The sequence below is a fragment of the Lathyrus oleraceus genome, chromosome 7, assembly GCF_024323335.1.
Source record: "Lathyrus oleraceus cultivar Zhongwan6 chromosome 7, CAAS_Psat_ZW6_1.0, whole genome shotgun sequence".
NCBI lineage: Eukaryota > Viridiplantae > Streptophyta > Magnoliopsida > Fabales > Fabaceae > Lathyrus > Lathyrus oleraceus.
In genome coordinates, this window is record NC_066585.1 from 196,683,911 (window position 1) to 196,704,592 (window position 20,682).

Consider the following 20,682-nt stretch of genomic DNA (forward strand, 5'->3'; position numbering starts at 1 on the left):
TCTTAATATTCATACCTGTGTTTAAGACTTGATAACTCCTTATCCATGATCCATGAGATGTGATCATCAGTCTATATACATAATAGTCTTAATGTTTTAATGTTATCCCACTTTACAATAAAGCTCGACTATGGATACTTTAAGAATAGTGTCCTTATGTTTAATGTGATCTCATGATTAAGTCACACTTGATACATTAAACGAACTATCTATTCTAGGGACTTTATTAGACAAACATAATAATGAAAAAGCCTTTTATTATTAATAAATAATTAGATACAAGTACCAAAAGTATTGGCCTCTAGGGCTTACACCAACAATAATAACCATGATCAAAGTACATCTCGTCAAAACAACTATATTTCTATACCACTAACATTTTATGGAGACTCTACTGAATTTAAACGGTTTAAGAGTAAGATGTATACTCATATCATTGGTCTAGATGATGAGCTATGGGATACCTTAGAAGATGTCATTAACATTTAAGTCAATCTTTGTCAGGGACGGAGCCATAAATTTTGAACTGTGGGGGCAATATATCAATATATAAATTTATTTCCATTTATTTTTAAGTCATAAATATATATTATATTTATTTTTCAATCATAAATATATATTATATTTGTTTTTAAATAAAATTTATCTCTAAAAAATATTTAATAATTTTCTAAATTTTTTATTTTTGTAATTTTCTAAATTTTATTATAAGAAAAACATTTTTATGCATTTTTTATGAGATCATAATATTAATATAAAATCCTATAAATCAATTTTTTAAAGGTCTAGGAAAAAACTATTTTGAAATTATAAAAAAAAAATTGAATATACTTAATCTGACATGTTTTGATTTAATTATTGAAAATAAAAAACTCACATTAGTTTTCGGCCAGTATCCTAAACAAATATTCATATACTTTATTATTTTCACCTAATTTTTAATAATATATTTATAATATATATATATATATATATATATATATATATTATATATATATATATATATATATATATATATATATATATATATATATATATATATATATTTAAAACATAGTTGGGCACATGCCCCCATACTATTACACGTCCCTCCGTCCTTGATCGTTGTGGAATAGTTTCTGGCAGAAAGTCTCTCACTCTTGATCAGAAAAAGATATACATAAAACATCATAGAGTGAGTGGCATTCTTGTTGATGGCTTGCCTCATTTTGAGTACATAAAGATTATTGATAAGTCAATCACCAAAACTATCTTTAAATCTTTATGTGCTACTATAAAGGTAATAAACAAGTTCAATAAGGTAAAAGAAATATTCTAATTCGACAATATGAGTTGTTCAGAATGAAAGATGATGAGAATATTGAAACTATGTTCTATAGAATTCAAGTTCTTATGTCTTCTTGACTTCAGGTCTTGAACAAGAGCTACACTACATCAGATCATGTCAAGAAGATTCTTAGGAGTCTTCCTGGCAAATATAGATCCAAAATTACAGTTATTCAAGAGGCTAAAGACTTAAACATATTAAGTCTTGAAAGTCTTATTAGCAATCTCCAAAGTCATGAGATGGAGCTAAATGAAGATGAGCCTAAAAAGAAATTTAAAACATTGGCTTTAAATTCTGTTAGAGGTTTGAGAAATCTTCCCAAACTAGGGAGCATAAAGAAGTAACTCATGATGAAGCTCTTGATGAAGAATCTGATGATGATGAAATGGCTTTCATCATCAAAAGATTTCAACACTTGACCAAGAAAAAGAACAGATTCTCTGGTAGAAGCAGTGGATTCAAAGGATCAAGTTCTAGAAGTCATAAAGATGATCAGAAGGGGTGCTTTAATTGTTAGAGGCTTGATCATTACATTGCTGACTGTTCAGATTTGCAGAAGGACAAAAATAAAAAAGAAAGCTTTTAGAGGAACAACATCAAAAGCAAGTTTAAGAAAGGTCTCATGGAAGCATGGGAAGTGTCATAGCTGGAAAAACTACGAAGTCGCCATCATCCTTTATTTGTTCCTAAGGAACAAGGAAATAATGACAAAAGCTATTGATTAAGGGTGAGCGACTAGGTTCGGGGGTCGGTTAAGCGAGAGGAAGGTACTAGGCACCCCTCACCTCCATTATAATCAATGGAATCCTCCTCTAATTCTAGGGCTAGTGTGTGTCTAAAGATGTTTGTTTTATTATTTATTAATTGGTTAATTATTTATTTATTTATAAAAAATATTTTATTATTTAAGAGAAAAAGATTGAAATTACAAAAGAACCTAAAAGTTTTTTTTATAATTATAATCGCTATAATGTTATGACTCTATGCCTACGTACCCTCATGTTAGATGAGGGATCAGAACACCGTAGTTCTTGTAAAAAATATTGGGTTGTTTGTTGTTTTTATCCCTTGAAAAGTTTTCACGCATCGGGTGCGGAGAAATGTTTAATTTTAAAAAAATATCTCAATGCACAAGGACATAGGACTTATGATTTGAGGTGTGTTAGATTAATTTTATCTTTTGATTATTTAAAAAATATAATGATTAATTTATTTAAGAAAATAAATTAATAATTATATTATACATATTTATTTTAATAAAAATATTAAAAGATTAATTATATAAACCTAAATATTATATCCCTTATCCCTGATTTTTATCCCTAAAACTCTTGAAATTTTTCTAGAATTTTATCTCATAGTTATCCCCAAAATTATCCCAAAGGTTAACCCTAATTCCTTACTTAATTATATTTCTATTTTATTTTATTTTATTTTGTTCATTGTTATCATTTTTATTAAGGAGAAATATTAATTGTTATAACGGATTATTAATCCAATTATGCTTGATTATAAAATTAACTCTAATTCCAATTTAAATCTATAGTTATATATTATCTAAATAATTATCTAATTATTTTTATATTAATTCCATTATTATATTAAACCCTAAATTAATTTAATTAATTTTAAGTTATAACCCTAATTAATAATTATTGTACAAATATTAATTAACCCTAATTATCCTAATTTAATTCTAATTAATTATATATTTATTTAATTTTTATTTTATTTAAAAGGGGAAATATTAATTGTTAAGCTAATTATTAATTTAAATAAGTTAGTTTAAGTCATTCTTAACCTAATCCTAAAAACAATTGAATATTTACTTATAAATATTTTTTGTATTTTTATGATGTTGATTATTAATCAACTTTTTATTTTTAAAAAGTATATAAATTAACTAATTTAAATGATGATGATATTTAAGATATAAAAGGGAGCAAGATTTACAAGCCCAAGCCCAAATATGTAAAAAATTAAAGTCCTAATTTTGATGCTTGAATAAATAAATAAATAAATAAAATAAAGATATAAAAAAATAGGTAGGTAACCGTCCTACCTCTTCCACCTTGAACTCTGAATAGATAAGACGAAATTAATATAAGGTTATTTTGCGTTGACTCTTTAAAAACAACATGAGGTAATTTGTTAGATTTTTTTTATGTTTTACTCTTTATTTTATGTTGAATATTTGCGTTATCCTATTAGAAATAATAACACAAATAAATTTAAATGAGCAAGCAATCAAATCCAAGTGAGCTAGTAATCAAATTTAAGTGAGCTAACGCCTTATCTGCTTTTTTAGATTTTTTTTATTCTTGTTTTGATTTAAATAGATCAAAAGGTTATCAAAACAAAGTCTTTTTCTTAAATGATTTAATCAAAAAAAAATTTTTTATTTAAATAAATAGTAAAAAGGAATTCATTCAATCCTTAATAAAACAGCCTCAAACATATGAATAGTAATAAAAATGAATTAAGTAAAAATTATTTTTAGATAAAATTGAGAAAATTAAAATAAAAACATTAAGACAACATACAAACATGATCTACAAAAACAAAACGATTTTCTAAATAATTATCAGACATCAAATCAAAAGCAAAATATCAAACAGTGGTTGAGGTTAGGGCTGGAAATGAGTCGAGTCGAGTCGAACCCGTCGTCAGCTCGACTCGACTCGATAAGAATTGGTTTAGTTCGAAACTCGACTCGAGTTCGACACGAACTTTTTTTTAAGCTCGAACTCGACTCGTTTTAAGTTCTTGAACAACTCGGTTCAACTCGTTAGGTTCAGTTCGTTAGGTTCAGTTTGTTTACTTCACGGACTAAAAAGTCATATTTTAAAATTTAATTTTTTTTATTATATTTGACATTTTAAATTATTCTTTTTAAAGGAAAAATATTAAAACAAAATAAAGCTTTCAAGAGATAAATTTAAAAGTCTAATTCAAAAACTATTCTTTTTGAGTTTAAGTTTGTCTCAAAAGCTATTACAAATATAGTAAAATAGTACAACAAAAACTATTAGAAATTGATACATTCTCATCACAAAATGATTATTCAACTTCAATCTTCATTACACCAACTGTCAACTGATTTACTGTCATAGCTAGTAAGGAAAGGATAACCTGCAAGATGGAAGAGGATAATTTTTAAGCCAATTAAATTCATATATCAGAATACCAATACAACATGATCATGGTATGCTATGCTAAATCAATTACTTCTATAAATAAATTTATTTTAAATATATCACAAATAGCAGTAGCTTTAAAATATATCACAAATATAAGTACTTCATATATCACAAATAGCAGTACCTTGAGATATATGATTTAAAAATATTATATATATATATATATATATATATATATATATATATATATATATATATATATATATATATATATATATATATATATATATATATATATATATATAACCGAGTCGACTCATGAACCTAACGAGTCGAACTATACATAGCTCAAGTTCAGCTCATTTATTTTACGAACTTAGTTTTGAGCTGAAGTTCGACTCATTTGGTTCATGAACCAAGTCCAACGAATTAATTATCGAATCGAGTCTCAAACTATTTTCGAGTTGGTTTGGTTCATTTCCAGCCCTAGGTTGAGGTAATAAGAGGGAATCGATCTACGGGAGCGAGATTTCCTCGGTAAGAAAAATTAACTCCCTTTTGAGCTTTTCAACTCTTCCGCGCCGCCAATTTCAACCTTTTCCGCTTTTGATCCGATCTTTTCCTTTTTCCCTAGATAATATTTGTGTTATCCTATTAGAAATAATAACCACAAATAAATTCAAATGAGCAAGCAATCAAATCCAAGTGAGCTAGTAATCAAATTTAAGTGAGTTAACGTCTCCTCTACTTTTTTAGATTTTTTTTATTCTTGTTTTGATTTAAATAGATCAAAAGGTCATCAAAACAAACTTTTTAAATAATAAAAATAATTTAATAAGAAAATGATTTTGATTTTTTGATTTTTTGACTATTTTATGCATAAAATCATGATTTTAATGAAAAATAATATTTAAAAAAATGCCTTAATAGAAAATGTGAAAGTAAATAATAAAAATGATTTAAAAAATGTTATTTGTGATTTTAAAATAAAGAGAAAAATTAGAAATAAAGAAAAAACAAATAAAATAAAAAAAGCACTAGAAGGGAGAAATGTGGGGTTTGAACTCATGGCCTTTCCCCCTTGTAATTCCTTAAACATGTTATTCTACCACTTGTGTCATTTTATTTATTCAAAATAAAGTGGCACTAAAAAGCGTATGAAGCGTGGGCAAAATTTGAGGTACGACAGGTGTCCCTATTTAATCAACTTCAAACTGAGCTGATAATGACTGCGAGTCTTCATCTTCTCAGGGAAGAGATGATTAAATATAAAAGGAACCCTAATTTTTACCGCGGAGTTAATAGATTCTTGAGCTTAGCAAGGATTGAGTAATCCTTGGTGATATGTCAGTATCCAGCTTTGAGATAATCTTGATAATACCCTGTTGATTAATTTCAACCCATCCAGGTGAGACTTGCATACGATTCCCATAATCACAGAAATCGGGCAAAACTCTGACAATCCTCCGGTCGTTGTTTGATAAACCCCTGGTAGAACCTCTGATGAAACCCCTAATAAAACTTTTAATAGAACCTCTGATGATAAAAACTTGATGAAACCCTTTGACAAAACCCTAATGGAATCTCTTGATTAATCTCTGATGATCAGTTTCAACCCCTCTGGGTGAAACTTGCATATGATTCCTATGATCATCTGACCATGTTACTGGAATCGGGTTGGAATTTAGTGATACCCTGATCACTCTAGATGAAACCCCTTTGCTAAAAACTCTGGTGAAATCCTTTGATAAAATTCGGGTAGAACCCTTTGATGGAACCCTTTGATGAAACTTCGGATATAATCCCTAGATGAAACCCTTGATAAAACCCTTTTCATGAAATCCCTTTTGATGAAATACCTTTTACAAATCCCTAATGGAACCCCTTGATAGAAAATCCCAGTGAAACGCTTTAATAAATCCCTGATGAAACCCCTTGACAACAACACTTTACCGAAACTCGGTAAAACCCTGGTGAACCCTTGGTGGAACCCTGTGGATAATGCTCTAATGAAAACCCTTTGATAGAACCCCTTTGATAAAATCCCTTGACAAAACCATGGAACATGTTCTGTGTGTGGGATGGGTTAATAAGCTAGGGATGTGAGGGTGAAGACTTGCTCACTGGTTAATAACGATCATTCAGGATGACCTACTACTGGATATATTCCTTTGAAGACTCATAATGAGTGAGATTGCAGGGGAAGTCCTTTGTTGAAAATGCGTTTATGCGAAAGTTACTTACTGGGGAAGGCCAATAAGTATTCCTACTTAGGAATTATACTAGTATAGCTAGGGATTGGACCTTTAAGAGTAGTCACGAACCCTATGTCATGTATGCATGTTCATGTGTATGCATGTTTTGATGTATGTTTTTATGAATGATGCATTATTTGGGCTAGCGTCTCTTTTATGATATGTGTATGAAAGGTATGATTTTGTGAGAACCGATGTTTTCGTAACGTTCCGACTCTCCGGCCTTTGAGATTTTGATAAGGACTATGGAACAGACCATGATGCTCTTGATACCTGGAAATGTGTTATGGGAAGAAAGAAACTTTTGTGATGGTTAGATTCTGACTGTTGATTCATGGACCCCGTGTCTTTCTTGAGAGGCAATGTTGGAAGAATATGATCCCTTTAACATTTTCAAAATCGAAGTAAAATATGTTTCCCTTTAAAAGCTTTTAATTATGTCCAATGTTTTAGTGCATTATTCACAAATAACTGACACTTTGTAATCAAACAGAAATAATTGAAAAGCAAAGAATTATATTTGAAAAACAAATTTTATTTATTGAGAGATTTGGCCCGTAAATGGGCGATATTACATAAAGAAGTAATTCTCGTAAGAGGAGATTACCGAAAAGCCAAAAAGTTGTAAAATGGCAATGGAAAACAGATTTGTTCATGTCCCTATTGAATTCAACACAAGTTATTATCCCTAAGTCTTCGAGGTCATGATACTTCGCTTCTAAAGACGTTGGTTGAATTGATTGCTCCCGTCTGAATTCCTGTTACAGTGTGACTTGAGTTCTGCAGTCATATACCTTTTGGACATCCCTATTTTTTTCCTGGACAACTCTTTTTTAGTTTTAGTCCATCGGGATGATATACCATTTTTTGACTAAGCCTCCCTTTAAGGTTTTTGACTTATCGAGTTTTATTTTTTTATATAAGTCCCTAATTTTTGCCAGCATTGCTCTTTCGAGTTTTCAATCCACCGGAATGCCCTAATTTTTGCCTAAGTCTCCCTTTCGGGTTTTGACTTAGCAGGCTTTTTATCCTCTTTTTCTAGGCATAGTATTTTTTGATCGCGTCAGAGTTCACTAGTCGTGGTAAATCCGTTCCATCCATGAATTAGGGCTCCACCAAAGAAGGCCCTCTTCACGACGTATGACCCTTCGTAGTTTGGGGTCCATTTATCGCAGGACTCTTTATGGATGGGTAATATCTTTCTTAGCACTAAGTCTCCTTCTTCGAATAGACGAGGACAAACTTCCTTGTCGAACGCTTTCTTGAGCCTCCACTGATATAATTTCCTATAATTTCCTGTGACATACTGCAACCATGTGTTTCTCTTCTATGAGGTTCAATTGATCGAATCTTGTTTGTACCCGTTGCGTCTCATCTAGCTTGGTCTCTATCAAGACTCTTAATGAAGGGATCTTAACTTCAATTAGTAGTACTGCCTATGTGCCATATACCAGAGAGAAAGGAGTTGCTCTTGTTGACGTACAAACTGAGCTTCTATAGCCATGTAGTGTGAAAGGGAGCATCTCGTGCCAATATTTGTAGGTTTTCACCATCTTTAGGATAATATTCTTGATATTCTTGTTGGTTGCTTATACAACTTTGTTCATCTTTGATCGATAGGGTGACGAGTTATAGTGTTTAATTTTAAAACTCTTGTATAACTCATCCATCACTTTGTTGTTTAGATTCGACTTGTTATCCGTGATGATTTTGTTAGGAACCCTGTAGCGATAAATTATCTCTTTCTTGATGAATTGTGCAATCACTTATCTTATCACATTGGTGTAGGACACGACTTCTACCCATTTGGTGAAGTAATTTATGGCAACTAGAATGAAACGGTGTCTGTTTGCGACTTTCGGCTCAATTATCCCGATTATATATATACCCTAAATGGAAAAGGCCTCAGGATAGTTAAGACGTTTAAAGGAGTGGGTGGCATATGAACTTCATCCACATAGATCTGACACTTAAGGAATTTCTTGACGTATCTGAAACAATCAGATTCCATAGTCAGCTAGTAATACCTTACGCTGAGGATCTTCTTATCTATGGTATGTCCATTGGCGTGAGTTCTAAATGATCTTTCACGCATTTCTTTGATAAGCATGTATGCTTCATATCCATCTAGGCATCTGAGCAAGACCATATGGTGATTTTTTTATAATGTACATCCCCATTGAGGAAGAATTGGGATGCCAATCTTCTGAGTGTTTTCTTGTCTCCACTTGAGGCATTTATTGGATACTCATGTTTCTGGAGGAAATGTTTGATGTTATGGAACCCACGATTCATTATATGTTTCCTCCTTTATTGATATGTAAAAGGCTGGTCATTATTTGAGGAAGCGCCGACCTCGATCTCTTTCTTCTTCAGTTCCCGGATTGATCATATCCATTGATTCCTGATGAGGTGGTATTACTTTCATCCTTTTGTTTCAATAGTGTGGATAACTCTTCAGAATGCTTGTAATCGTCCTCATCACCTTCTTCCGCTTGGTTAATTAGGAATTCTAAGTCGTAAAGGAATATAACAATGTCGTTTTCAATATGTTCAGTTATTAATCTATATGAGGGAGATTTTTTTATTTGTTTTTAGAATGAAATGTTAGGAATGAGAGTATTATGAAGGAATATTGTCATTTTGAAAATCTTGAAATGAAAGAAAAATGATCTTGATTGAAAACAAAATGCAATTTATTGCTAAATAAGTCATTGAAACAAAGGAGGACCTACAAAGCTTGTCCATTTGCCTTGGGTAGAGCAAAGGATTCATTATTATTTTTGGAAAATAGTAAATTACTTTGAAATATAAATCATCTCAAGAATCTCGATGGCCTTTAGATTGTTAAGAGTTGTATCCGGTGAGTAGTGACATACCAAGTTGGGTATCCCTTCATCCTCTTCTTTAATTGCAGCCATATGATCTTCATTTCTGAACCCAACATTATGGAACGTTTCTTGGAGGGTATAAAGCTTCTTATGATGAATCTACTGAACCACTCCATTAGCCGGTTTGCAACCCAGCCCGAATCGATCCTTCTTCTCAGTTATTTCTAACACTTTTCCCTAACCCATTATATCTCCCCTCTTGATTAAATCTAAAATCCTTCCCATGATGAGATTGACTTTTCCTTATTTGGAACATCTTGTTTTCGACTGACCGCCATAATTTCCAAGGCTTGGAAGGGTATTTGGAACGATGTCGGAGCTTCCCTCCTTTGATATGAGATCTCAAAAGGTATATTCCCCAGGGATTCTATAGCTGAAATGTCCTCTACCTTCCTTGAGTATCCGATTTGGACCAAACCTTGATCCATCATTTGACGAAGACACCTTTTCATATTTCCATATTTATCTGGATTGAGCAGACAAACCTTACATTTAGCATGCAATTCTTCGAACAACTCGTAGCCAATCAATATTTCTCGTATCTTGGTCATATGGGTTTTTACTTGGTCCACCCTCCATGGTAGAGCAGGCCCAACACTGGCAAACCTTTCAAAATTCTATGGAGCATCGCCACCAATAGATGCTAGAGCACCTCTGGTTTTCACAGGCAGTCGAAGATCACCGTAACAACCAATTGGATGCCTTATCTGAGCGGTTGGCTATCATGAAGGTCCAGATGGAGGGAGAGAACAATCAAGCTGAATATGGTCGTGGAAGACAAGGAGGTTGGTGGCAAGGCCAAGGCCGCGAACAAGGTCGAGACAGATATTGATTCCTATCATCCAGGTTTTTCTTTCCTTTTTCTCACTTTTATCAAAGCATTGAGGACATTGTTTGGTTTAAGTGTATGAGAGGAACTTTATTGCTTTCATTTTATTGCTTTCTAGTTAGATTTATCATTTTTAGTTTATTTCATGATTTTAGGATTTTATCTGTTTTTACTTTTTAATACTGTTAGTAGAGTCATTGCATGTGATGTCGAGTCCTTATGCGTGGTTTTTTGTTTCTTATTAATTCCACCACTTTCTTGAGCCATACCAAATTTTTTGTCTTAGAAAAACAATTCATATTTTGAAAGTTTTAGGCTATAGACAATACTTAGGATAAATTGTAGAAACTTGGGAAAACTTTACAAGATCGGTATCGTTTTAACACCTTGAGCCTCCCGAATATGGATATCAATTTGAGTACTTGTCATGTCTTATCCTTAAACTCTCATCCTTTAATTTCCCTTAAGTAGTTTATTCAGCAGTCAACACCATCATAAACATGCTCTATGCGAGAAGTAGATGCAAATAAGTGTATGATCTTAGGCTTAAAAGAGAAAAGAAAAAGAAAGACCAAAGTAATAAAAAGGAGTGCTCATTCTAATTTAGGTGACCCCTCACCTGGTCATTTAACCCAATGGCACAAACCTCTTTTGATGATATTGATCAAGCCAAAGTGCAAATAAAAGAAAAAAAATAATGATCATAATCACTAACAGATTATCTCGCTATGAGTGTGGAAGGATAACAAGCTTAATGTGATTGCACTAGAATGAAAAAGGATAGAGATAAGAATGAGTAAGTTAGTTTTATACATGACGACGTAATTCAAATTGGTTTGTATATGGGGAGACTTATGTCTGCGCCATGGGGATTTATGTTCCCACAATACCCTTACTGTGGAAGTCAGTACCTACTGATGCAATTCTAACTGAAGTTGAGTTTGTAGCCTAGAATGAGTATCCGATTGCAACTGTTTTCACGAGTCTTGATTTCTATATGTTGTATAATTTTCAAAGGCCTTTTTCATATGTGTAGTATTTTCTTGAGGACAAACAAAGGTTTAAGTGTGAGAGAGTTTGATAACACCGAAACACATAGTTTATTTTGACTAGATTTGCACATGTTTTAGTATCATTTTGTCGCATTTTGTAGTGTTATGTTGGTGGTTTATGCATGTTTCAGGTACTTTACAAGTAGGAGTCGATACAGGAAAAACTAGACGAAAATGGCGAAAAACAAAGAAAAATGGAAAATAAATACACGGATGACCACCTACAGGGCGCTCGCCATGGCCCTAGCCAATACTAGGCAGTCATTGAGCCCACCTGAGAGATAATGGGAATAAGAAAACATAGTCAAAGAGGTGTGGCGACCGCCACACATGCCATGGTGTCCGCCACACAGTGCAAAACACCCAAGAATTTCTTGTTGCACTTGTGGCGACTGCCACAAGCACCATGGCGTCTGCCATGCAGTTCGGCCCCTGAAAAAGTGCAACAGAAAGAACCCAACCTTCCCTCATTCCTCCATATTTTACTCCCACGATTTCTACATGTTTAGTACTACGGTTCAACACATGTTACACTATATATTGTTAGTTTTTAGAAGAATTAAGGCTCCAAGTTTTGATATACAAGTTTTATGCAATTTATTCTTTCATAGTTTTAGGCATAAATCACCATTGTAAAAGTAGTAGATTTCTCACATCAGGGAACTACTACACCATTAGTGTTTAGGCCTATAATCTGTGTAAGCTTGGATCAGACAGCTGCCATTTGAAGTTTTTAGTTCAGATTTATATTCCAGTTTTTATCTTCGGGTTCATTTACTTTCACGCATTTATTTTTCGCCATTTATATTTATGCTTTACTTTTCTGCCATTGTTATATTTTGAAACTTTTACCCTTTTCTTCAAACATCATTTTAAATTATTATGCCTTTAGTTAATTCAAAAATCCAAAATTGTTTATTTATTTCCGCAACCATGTCCAGCTAAATTTCTAGAGTTTGGGATGTTATGATCGTCATTCCGAAGGGACTTGGTAAATTGAATTGGCGTAACTTTTAGTCTTTAATTATTTTTCCGGTTATGGCTTTTAAGATTTAATATTCAAAGTGTTTTTCATGACAGTGAAAACGTCTAGATACAGGTCAACAACACGATAATGTAAGACCGTATCCGATAAATTTTCTGCATCTGTAATTTTGAGTCGTTCAAATACCGGTCAACAGCACGACAATGTGAGACCGGTGTCCGATCTATTTTCTGCATTTTCGATTTCAAAACACTCAGGTATGGGTCAATAGCGCACAGTGTGAGACCAGTACCCGATCAATAAAAGTCAAATCTTTAATTTCTAAATACAGTGACAATGCTTTAGACATTAATTAGGACTTACTAGTTTTCAAAAAGTATTTCGAAATTTGTACGTGTGGGGTGACAACGTGACATTTATGGTTCCGAAGTATAACACGAGCCAATAGTGCGACTGTGTGAGACTAGTGTTCTTAAACTAATATTTTCTCCCAAAAAAGTATTTTAAACATAACATACGCCAAGAATTTATTGAGTCCTAGAGGTACACTAGAAACCATATTCCGGCCTCTCTTATTTGATTATTTTCCAAGATCTATTTCATTTTTCTTAGTTTTTAGTTTCCCCTTATTTTATTGATTTACAGCCTGAGATGAAAATATCATCAATAGATAACGATAAGATTGATTATTAGTCCATGTGGATTCGATATCTTTTAAAACTACGATTGATTCTGTACACTTGTGGAATAGCCCCATAAGTACCTATCCTGAAGCCAAGACATCTGGTGGTGAGCTCCCCTGTTAAAATCAAACTCCTTTAGCACTTCTGCCTCAGTAACTCCCAAATCCCGTGTAGCCACGATACATGCAAGTTCATGGTTAATAACATGAGCGATGAATAATTTACTGATGATGGGGAGATGGAACAAGTAGGAGACATTATCCAAAATGATAGTCATCTCCCTAAATGGAAGATTAAGGGAAGACATCTCCTTGTGCCATCGCTCAACAAAAGTAGACATAAGTGAAGTGTCAAGCATGGTGAGTGATGGAAAATGATAGGAGACCAAAGTCAACAATAATTCGCCTGACCTGCTCAGGCATCAGACCCCTAGGGAAGTTCTTCATCTTTGACCCATGGGATGCCACCTTCAGTGTGAGACGGTCCTGTAACAAACAAAGTTAAAAAATTATAAGTTAGCTTTCAACACATCATGAAACAATAATAAATAAATTAAAGTTAAACATGAGATATATATACCTCTCCATGCAATAATCGGTATGTCACATGGTCAACATACTCGGTAAACACCGACCGATCATTGGATCCTCCCGGGAACTCTCCATTAGTGTGCATAAATGACTCTGTTGAAGCAGGAGTCGTAACCTCTGTATCAGCAGTAGCAGTAACCTCATCAGCAATAGGGACCGGATCTGTGGCAGCCATCACATCAACAACAAGGGCATTTGTCTCAGCCACCTCATCATCACCTCATCAGAAATAGGGGCATGTCTCAGCCACCTCATCAACAAGCTCAATAACAGTCTGACCCTACATCTCCTGAGCATGAACAACCACAACATCATCTTTGGGTTGCTCGTCTAATCTCACCGCTCGATGTCGGATGCTACGGGATGCACGGAACTGCACCTGCTCAGCCAACCGTTTCCGGTATGGACCAGTTGGAATTACTCATCCAGCCCGTAGTTGGGAAGACTCTGCCTCAAGAGCCTAGCCTGAGTTGCCGCTCTATTTGTGACCCTCCTGCAATAATATCGTCACTTTCCTTGGTCTTCATTGCAAAATAAAAAACGCAAAAAATCAGTGAGCTACCAGAAATTTTGAAATTTCCTACAAATCATCGGAAATTCTGAAATTTCCTATATGAATTTATAAATTTAACTACCGAAAATTATGAAATTCCCGGTACAATTCCAATTTTTGAACTATCGAAAATTTCCTAATTCTCGATAAACATGTATGCAAAAATATCCGCATTTCTGAAATTTCTGATTAAAATCTAAAAGATTGTATTAGAAAATTTAAAATTCCCGATAAAAATCTTACTTTTTACAAAATGTTTAATTTTTTTATATCAATATGGAGGTTTTAAAATTTGTACAAATTCTAAATGAATTTTAAAAAAAATTGAAAATTTTGTAAAATTAATATAGTTAATTCATTGAGTTGGTTAGGTGTGACCAGGGGTGGTAGGTTAAATACCCCATAGACCATGATGTATTAATAATGTCAAATTGGATATTAAATATTAAATTGGATTTTAAATATCGTTCTTAATTAATTGATCTCTACCCAATGCAGTACAAAACAAAACCCTAAATAACTACAATTTGAATCTCAAAATGGATCAGCACCAACATTCAGAATCACAATCAAGTACTGGAGGAGAAGTATCTTCAGCAACAGCAGTTCTACTAGGAGCTCTTGCTCCCGGTGTTAACGTCTCTACTCTCGTTTCCCCTTTCTCAATTTCATTTTTTCCCCCATTTTCATTAGATTTTAGGATTTATTGATTTTTTTGTTTATTGTTTCAGGGAGCTACATGGAATACATTAAAGTCTGCGTTTTTATTGTTGGGTCTATGTCTTGCTGTTATGTTGGGTTTAGCATTCTCTTCTAGTGATTCGTGGTTGGTGCTTCACGTTGCGTTTCTTGTTCTAATTTGCGTTACCCTCTTCTTTCTTCTTAGCTGGTACTTTTACTCTTACCCTTTGACTAATTTATCCCTTCCTTCTGTAATTGTAATTGATTATCATTCATGTTTTTTTATGCAAAGTGCCTGTGAAGTATAAATTGAACATGAACTAATTCATATTCCCTTTTGTTTTTATTTCTGGGTGCTGCTGATTGATTGTTGAGTTCCATGCTACATAATCTGCTAGTCATAGTATCGGTGAAACTAGATATGAGTTGTGTGATCTTTGTCCAATTGTCGAGATCTCGTCTCTTGACTCTGTGACTACATATTTTACTAGACAGAAGGAAATCTGGATTCGAAAGAAACTAGTCTGAAGTAGTTTTCTATAGATATTTTAGATTGGTGTGGAGCTGGATGTGAGTTCTATTCTACATTGGTTATGCTTTAAAAATTCAGCCAAACAAAGCAGAATAACAACAACAATCGGCGAATTATTTTTCTCATTGTGTATGTGACTGCTTAATCGTAATGTCCTACCATGAATCATCTTTAATGATGAATTGTTAAGCTTTAGATCTATCCTTTCAAATGGTTTAACCTTTCCTTTGTCTCCCTGTCTTTAACTACTCTTTTGTCCACCATTTGGTCTCACTGAAAATACCATATCTAGGAACATGAAGATAAAAAGGTAATACATCTCAGTTTCACTAGAAGAGTTAGAACAAAAGAAAACAACTTATAGAACTTATCTGTTCCATTCCATCTGCAATTGAAATGCTGTCTTTTTCTTCATTTTGTTGGTATTAAGTATGTAATGCGATATTATTTTTATCATGTTGATGTTGTGCAAACATTTTTGCCCGCGTGAGTTCCTAAATGTTCTAGTTTCGATGTAATATCCTTGGAATGGGTGTGAGTTTTATACTTGGGAGTATTAGTGAAGTTTTCTGAGTGTGTGTTTGTTGCCCTGTGTATTGCTATGTCAAATGCTTTGTGATGGATTGGTAATGTCATTAGCAGTGGGCTTAGTTAGTGTGTGTTGTTTCCATGTTCCATTAAGCTAGTTGATGGTTAGGATTGTTTAGTTGATCTTCCAATGCTTTTATTTTTCTGCAGGTTTCTTGCAGAAACTGGTTTAGTCTCTGTTGAACATCAAATGCGAGAGATGGGCTTGGACGTTAAGGCTCCTGTAGAGACAGACAAAAAGGGAGAATAACTACTATCTTGAGTCTGATGATCTCTGATAAATGACCTAATTAAAGTACACGGTGAACATGGAACGCTAGGCTTGATTTATACTTTCAATTTCTGTAAATACTTTACTCTCCTCCATTTGATGTGGCTTCAGGATGCTTTGTGCTGCCAAGTGGTATATATATTCTCTTTTTGTATTTTATAAGGGTAATGATAGATAGAAGATAAGGAGATTTTGTAGTCAGGAGAGTAGATTATATAGAAAAAAAGCTGAATCACTGGCGATAAAAAAAAATCTAGAAAACTTGTCAAAGAAACTAATGAGATTTAGAGATTAATGAGTTTGATAGATATATAATAGACCAGTATTAATCATTTAACTACAAATTATGCCAATGGTGGTATGGGAGGTTTTGAAAGTTTAATCATTTTAGAAAAACATTCCACTATGAAGATATTGATTAACTCTTTAACTACAAATTAAGTATCAAGTTTGTCATTAAATTTTTGATGGATTCCTCTTGACACATGTTTTAACTTTGATAATCAATGTAGATAATATCACCATCTCAACTTGCTTCATGCGAGCAAGGGGCAAGAAGCAGGTGTGGTGCTAGCTATTCTTGAAAAAAGATGAATTGATTATTACTATGATACAACTCCTGCACCATCATAAATTCCATAGGAACATGTTCTTGCACGGTTATAAATTCTAAAGCAAAAGATAATGATTGATTGAAATGTCTGGTCACGAAACATAATCAATGGACAAAATAAAATAGTATATCAAATAAATTGATCTCGCCTATTTGTATTATTATGGACTAGCTACCAGACGAGCATGCGCTACTGCGCATAAAATATAAATCGTATTATATTTATTTTTATTCTTATTTTTAATTATTAATAAAATACTTAAAGATAATGATGTGAAAATTTTTATTTTTATTTTTAATTATTAATAAAATACTTAAAGATAATGATGTGAAAAATAATAAACCGTTGTATAACCGTCGTTTGTGGGAAATAGAAGTTAAGATTTAAAATAAAATTGAAAAGGGTATATTTGGAAGAAAAAAAAACTACATCAAATTCATGTTTTCCCTTTATATATTAGTATAGATGATTGAAATATACTCTTTTCGTTCCTTCTTAAGTGTCTCTTTTTTGAAAAAAAATTGTTTCTTTTTAGAGGTTATTTACAAAGTTCAAGGTAGTATTAATTCTATTTTGTCAAAATTACTTCTAAGTAATTATTATAGAAAGAGAAAAAATAAAATGAAAATAATAAATAGCTAAGGGTAATATAGGTAAAAGGAGAATTGTTGTTGAAAAAGTAACAATAATGATTAAGTTTTTTGAATATGTGTAAAAAGTAAAAAAAAATGATATTTAAAAAGAAACGAAGGGAGTAGTTGTTTTACCATAAAATGTTGGTTACGAAGAATAGGCAAGATCAAACATTCAAAATTTGCAAATCATGATACTAATACTTAATTTCTCTATTATTATTATTTAATTTATTTTGTAAGTTTAATTGAATTAAAATTGAAGATACATAAAACAAACAACTATCAGGCTCATGGTTTCATAAATTTCAGCACATAAAAAAATTCCTTATGATGTTCTTTAAGAATGGATATGGTTGTATAGAATGTTTATCTCTCTTATGGAGATTAATCGTTGATGCTGAATATAAAGAACGATCACGAGCACCGAATGAATAACAAAATGAACAGAGAGAGAGAGAGAGAGAGAGAGAGAGAGAGAGAGAGAGAGAGAGAGAGAGAGAGAGAGAGAGAGAGAGAGAGAGAGAGAGAGAGAGAGAGAGAGAGAGAGAGAGAGAAGAGAGAGAGAGAGAGAGAGAGAGAGAGAGAGAGAGAGAGAGAGAGAGAGAGAGAGAGAGAGAGAGAGAGAGAGAGAGAGAGAGAGAGAGAGAGAGAGAGAGAGAGAGAGAGAGAGAGAGAGAGAGAGAGGAGAGAGAGAAGAGAGAGAGAGAGAGAGAGAGAGAGAGAGAGAGAGAGAGAGAGAGAGAGAGAGAGTAGGATTTCATAAATCAAATTTGGTTAAAGCCTGAATAAATCAACACAAGAGTTTTATTCATAAATCGACTTGTGTGGGCTTCAAGCTGAAAAATCCCACTAAACATATTGTATCTTACGTTATACCGTATTTCACTTAGGTACAATGTACCTGACAATGATGTTTATTCCATTGAAGTACATCGTACCTTACGATGCTCCGTGTTCTACTTAAGTACTTGGTACCTCCCGGTGCTTCTTATTTCACCTAAGTACATTGTATCTTGCGAGTGTTTCATATTGCATTTAATATAATAAATAATGAGCGTTATCTAGTAGCACATTACCGCTACACAAATTACAAAAACATTATGTGTTTTGACGAAACATTTCTGTGATAATGTTTATATGTGCAATTACTATTTTTCCGTCATGTCTATATTTAACACAAGACATAGATTGCGTTACTCTGGTCCAATTCAATATTTAGCCCTTAGACATTTATCCTGCTACATAGGAAGAGAAAGTTTCATTTAGATCACTCAATTTCTTCATCATGATTTATGGAGTATCCATCAATCATCTTTATAGTCATCCAATTACAAATAAAATTTGAACGTCAATAAAGTACTCGACTCTACATCTAGGGTTCATAGTAGTTTCAGGTTGAAGAGTTGTATGCCCTTATATCACCATGAGAATAACTTATGACACTTGCATAATATTCTATATGGTATTCTCATGGTGGATCAATCCAATATAAATATTACTCTTATTTATACATATGTGAAGACTTGATAATTATTTATTCATGATCCATGAGATGTGATCATTAGTCTATCCACGACATAGTCAATATGCTTTAATGTTGTTAAGAGATATTATAGGGATATTATTTGATATAGATTAATTAAAGGAGATTACAGTTTTATTATAGATTTATTATAGCTTTATTATAGGAGATTTACATACCTAAGTAAGATAATACTGAATTGTATAAATCCCAAAATTGTATTCTTGTAAAGACACGAAATATGGAATACAGAATTTTCCAATTCCACTTTCTGTTATTCTGCTAACATGGTATACAGAGCATAGGTCATCGATCCCTAAATTTTTTTTCTCTCTTTTCTGCAACATCAGTATATCTACTTGCATATCTGTACAAACTCAGTCCTCCTTTATCTTGTTCATCTATTCATCTCTGCATCATGGAGAAAACTGATATTGTAAAACCCATTACAACAACCTTGACCGGACCAAACTACAATCTCTGGGTCCAAGGAATGAAGAGTTTTTTGATCGGACGCAAGCTTTGGCGCATAGTCACCGGCGATGTCGTCAAGCCAACTCAAGGCGAAGATGAATCTGCTACAAAATTTGCGGACCGCCTTGAAGATTGGGATAGTAAAAATCATCAGATCATCACGTGGCTGCGCAACACGTTTGTACCGTCTATTCACATTCAGTTTAATAACTACGATACTGCAAACGAAATTTGGGAATTCTTGAAAAACCGCTATCAAACAACTGGACTTGCACATTATTATCAGTTATGGACCACACTTCACAATACCAAGCAAGAACCTGGTCAATCAGTGAATGAATTTCTTGCTCAAATCCAACCAATTTGGCACCAAATATCTCTGGCCAAAATCAGTGAAGACCACCTTCATCTCATTCAAGTCCTTATGGCTCTTCGGTCCGAATATGAAGCCGTACGAGCCTCACTGCTACATCGAAATCCGCTTCCATCATTGGACACTGCTATTCAAGAAATCATTTTTGAAGAAACACGTCTGAACCTAGACAAAACTCCTCAAATAGATGTTGCTCTTGCAACTACTCGATTCTCACATCAGAAATCGAATCATCATCCATGTAAGAATTGCAATCGCACCGGTCATATATTTGCTAACTGTCCTACTATAGAGTGTAGGTACTGCCATGGTATCGGTCACATTCTTGAACATTGTCCCACGCGACCTCCAAAACAAAATCGTGGCTTCACCAAATCCAAGAATGTTCCAAAGTCTGGATCTTCCTCCATCTCTACTGCTGCCACTGAAGGTTCGACGACCATTACTATGAGTGATATTGAAGCTTTAATCAAACAGGTTGTGTTTTCCAATACCTCTACTGCCATGTCTGCTACTTCCGGTAATTCTCGTTGGTTTTTTGATTCTGCATGTAGTAATCATATGACCACTGATATTAAATTATTACCTGCTGCGACACTTGTTTCATCTCTACCACCAATCCACACAGCCAGTGGCAATACAATGAACATAACTCATACCGGTCATGTATCCACCTTAAATCTCACC

General features: G+C 33.3%; 2 protein-coding genes across 2 annotated transcripts in view; both read left to right on the forward strand.

Moving 5' to 3' along the window:
* The first annotated feature begins 14,742 nt into the window (after positions 1-14,742).
* On the forward strand, positions 14,743-16,531 carry LOC127108324 (uncharacterized). Its single transcript, XM_051045786.1, has 3 exons — positions 14,743-14,943; positions 15,037-15,194; positions 16,257-16,531. Exons 1-3 carry the CDS (start codon positions 14,845-14,847, stop codon positions 16,354-16,356), a joined length of 357 nt encoding a protein of 118 aa, XP_050901743.1. The 5' UTR covers positions 14,743-14,844; the 3' UTR covers positions 16,357-16,531.
* Positions 16,532-19,566: 3,035 nt separating this feature from the next.
* LOC127102887 (uncharacterized) overlaps positions 19,567-20,682 on the forward strand; it is a gene marked incomplete at its 3' end in the record, with an annotated part of 48,874 nt that continues 47,758 nt past the window's right edge. The window contains exon 1 of the mRNA XM_051040208.1: positions 19,567-20,472. Coding sequence (XP_050896165.1) covers positions 19,567-20,472 — 906 coding nt within the window. The remainder of the gene's footprint in view (positions 20,473-20,682) is intronic.

What these genes read in the sequence shown, in the direction of transcription:
- LOC127108324 (XM_051045786.1), top strand. Translation starts at nt 14,845, where the DNA reads ATGGATCAGCACCAACATTCAGAATCACAATCAAGTACTGGAGGAGAA. An exon ending in CTCTTGCTCCCGGTGTTAAC is followed by an intron (nt 14,944 to 15,036) that starts GTCTCTACTCTC and finishes TTATTGTTTCAG; the next exon opens with GGAGCTACATGGAATACATT. An exon ending in CTCTTCTTTCTTCTTAGCTG is followed by an intron (nt 15,195 to 16,256) that starts GTACTTTTACTC and finishes ATTTTTCTGCAG; the next exon opens with GTTTCTTGCAGAAACTGGTT.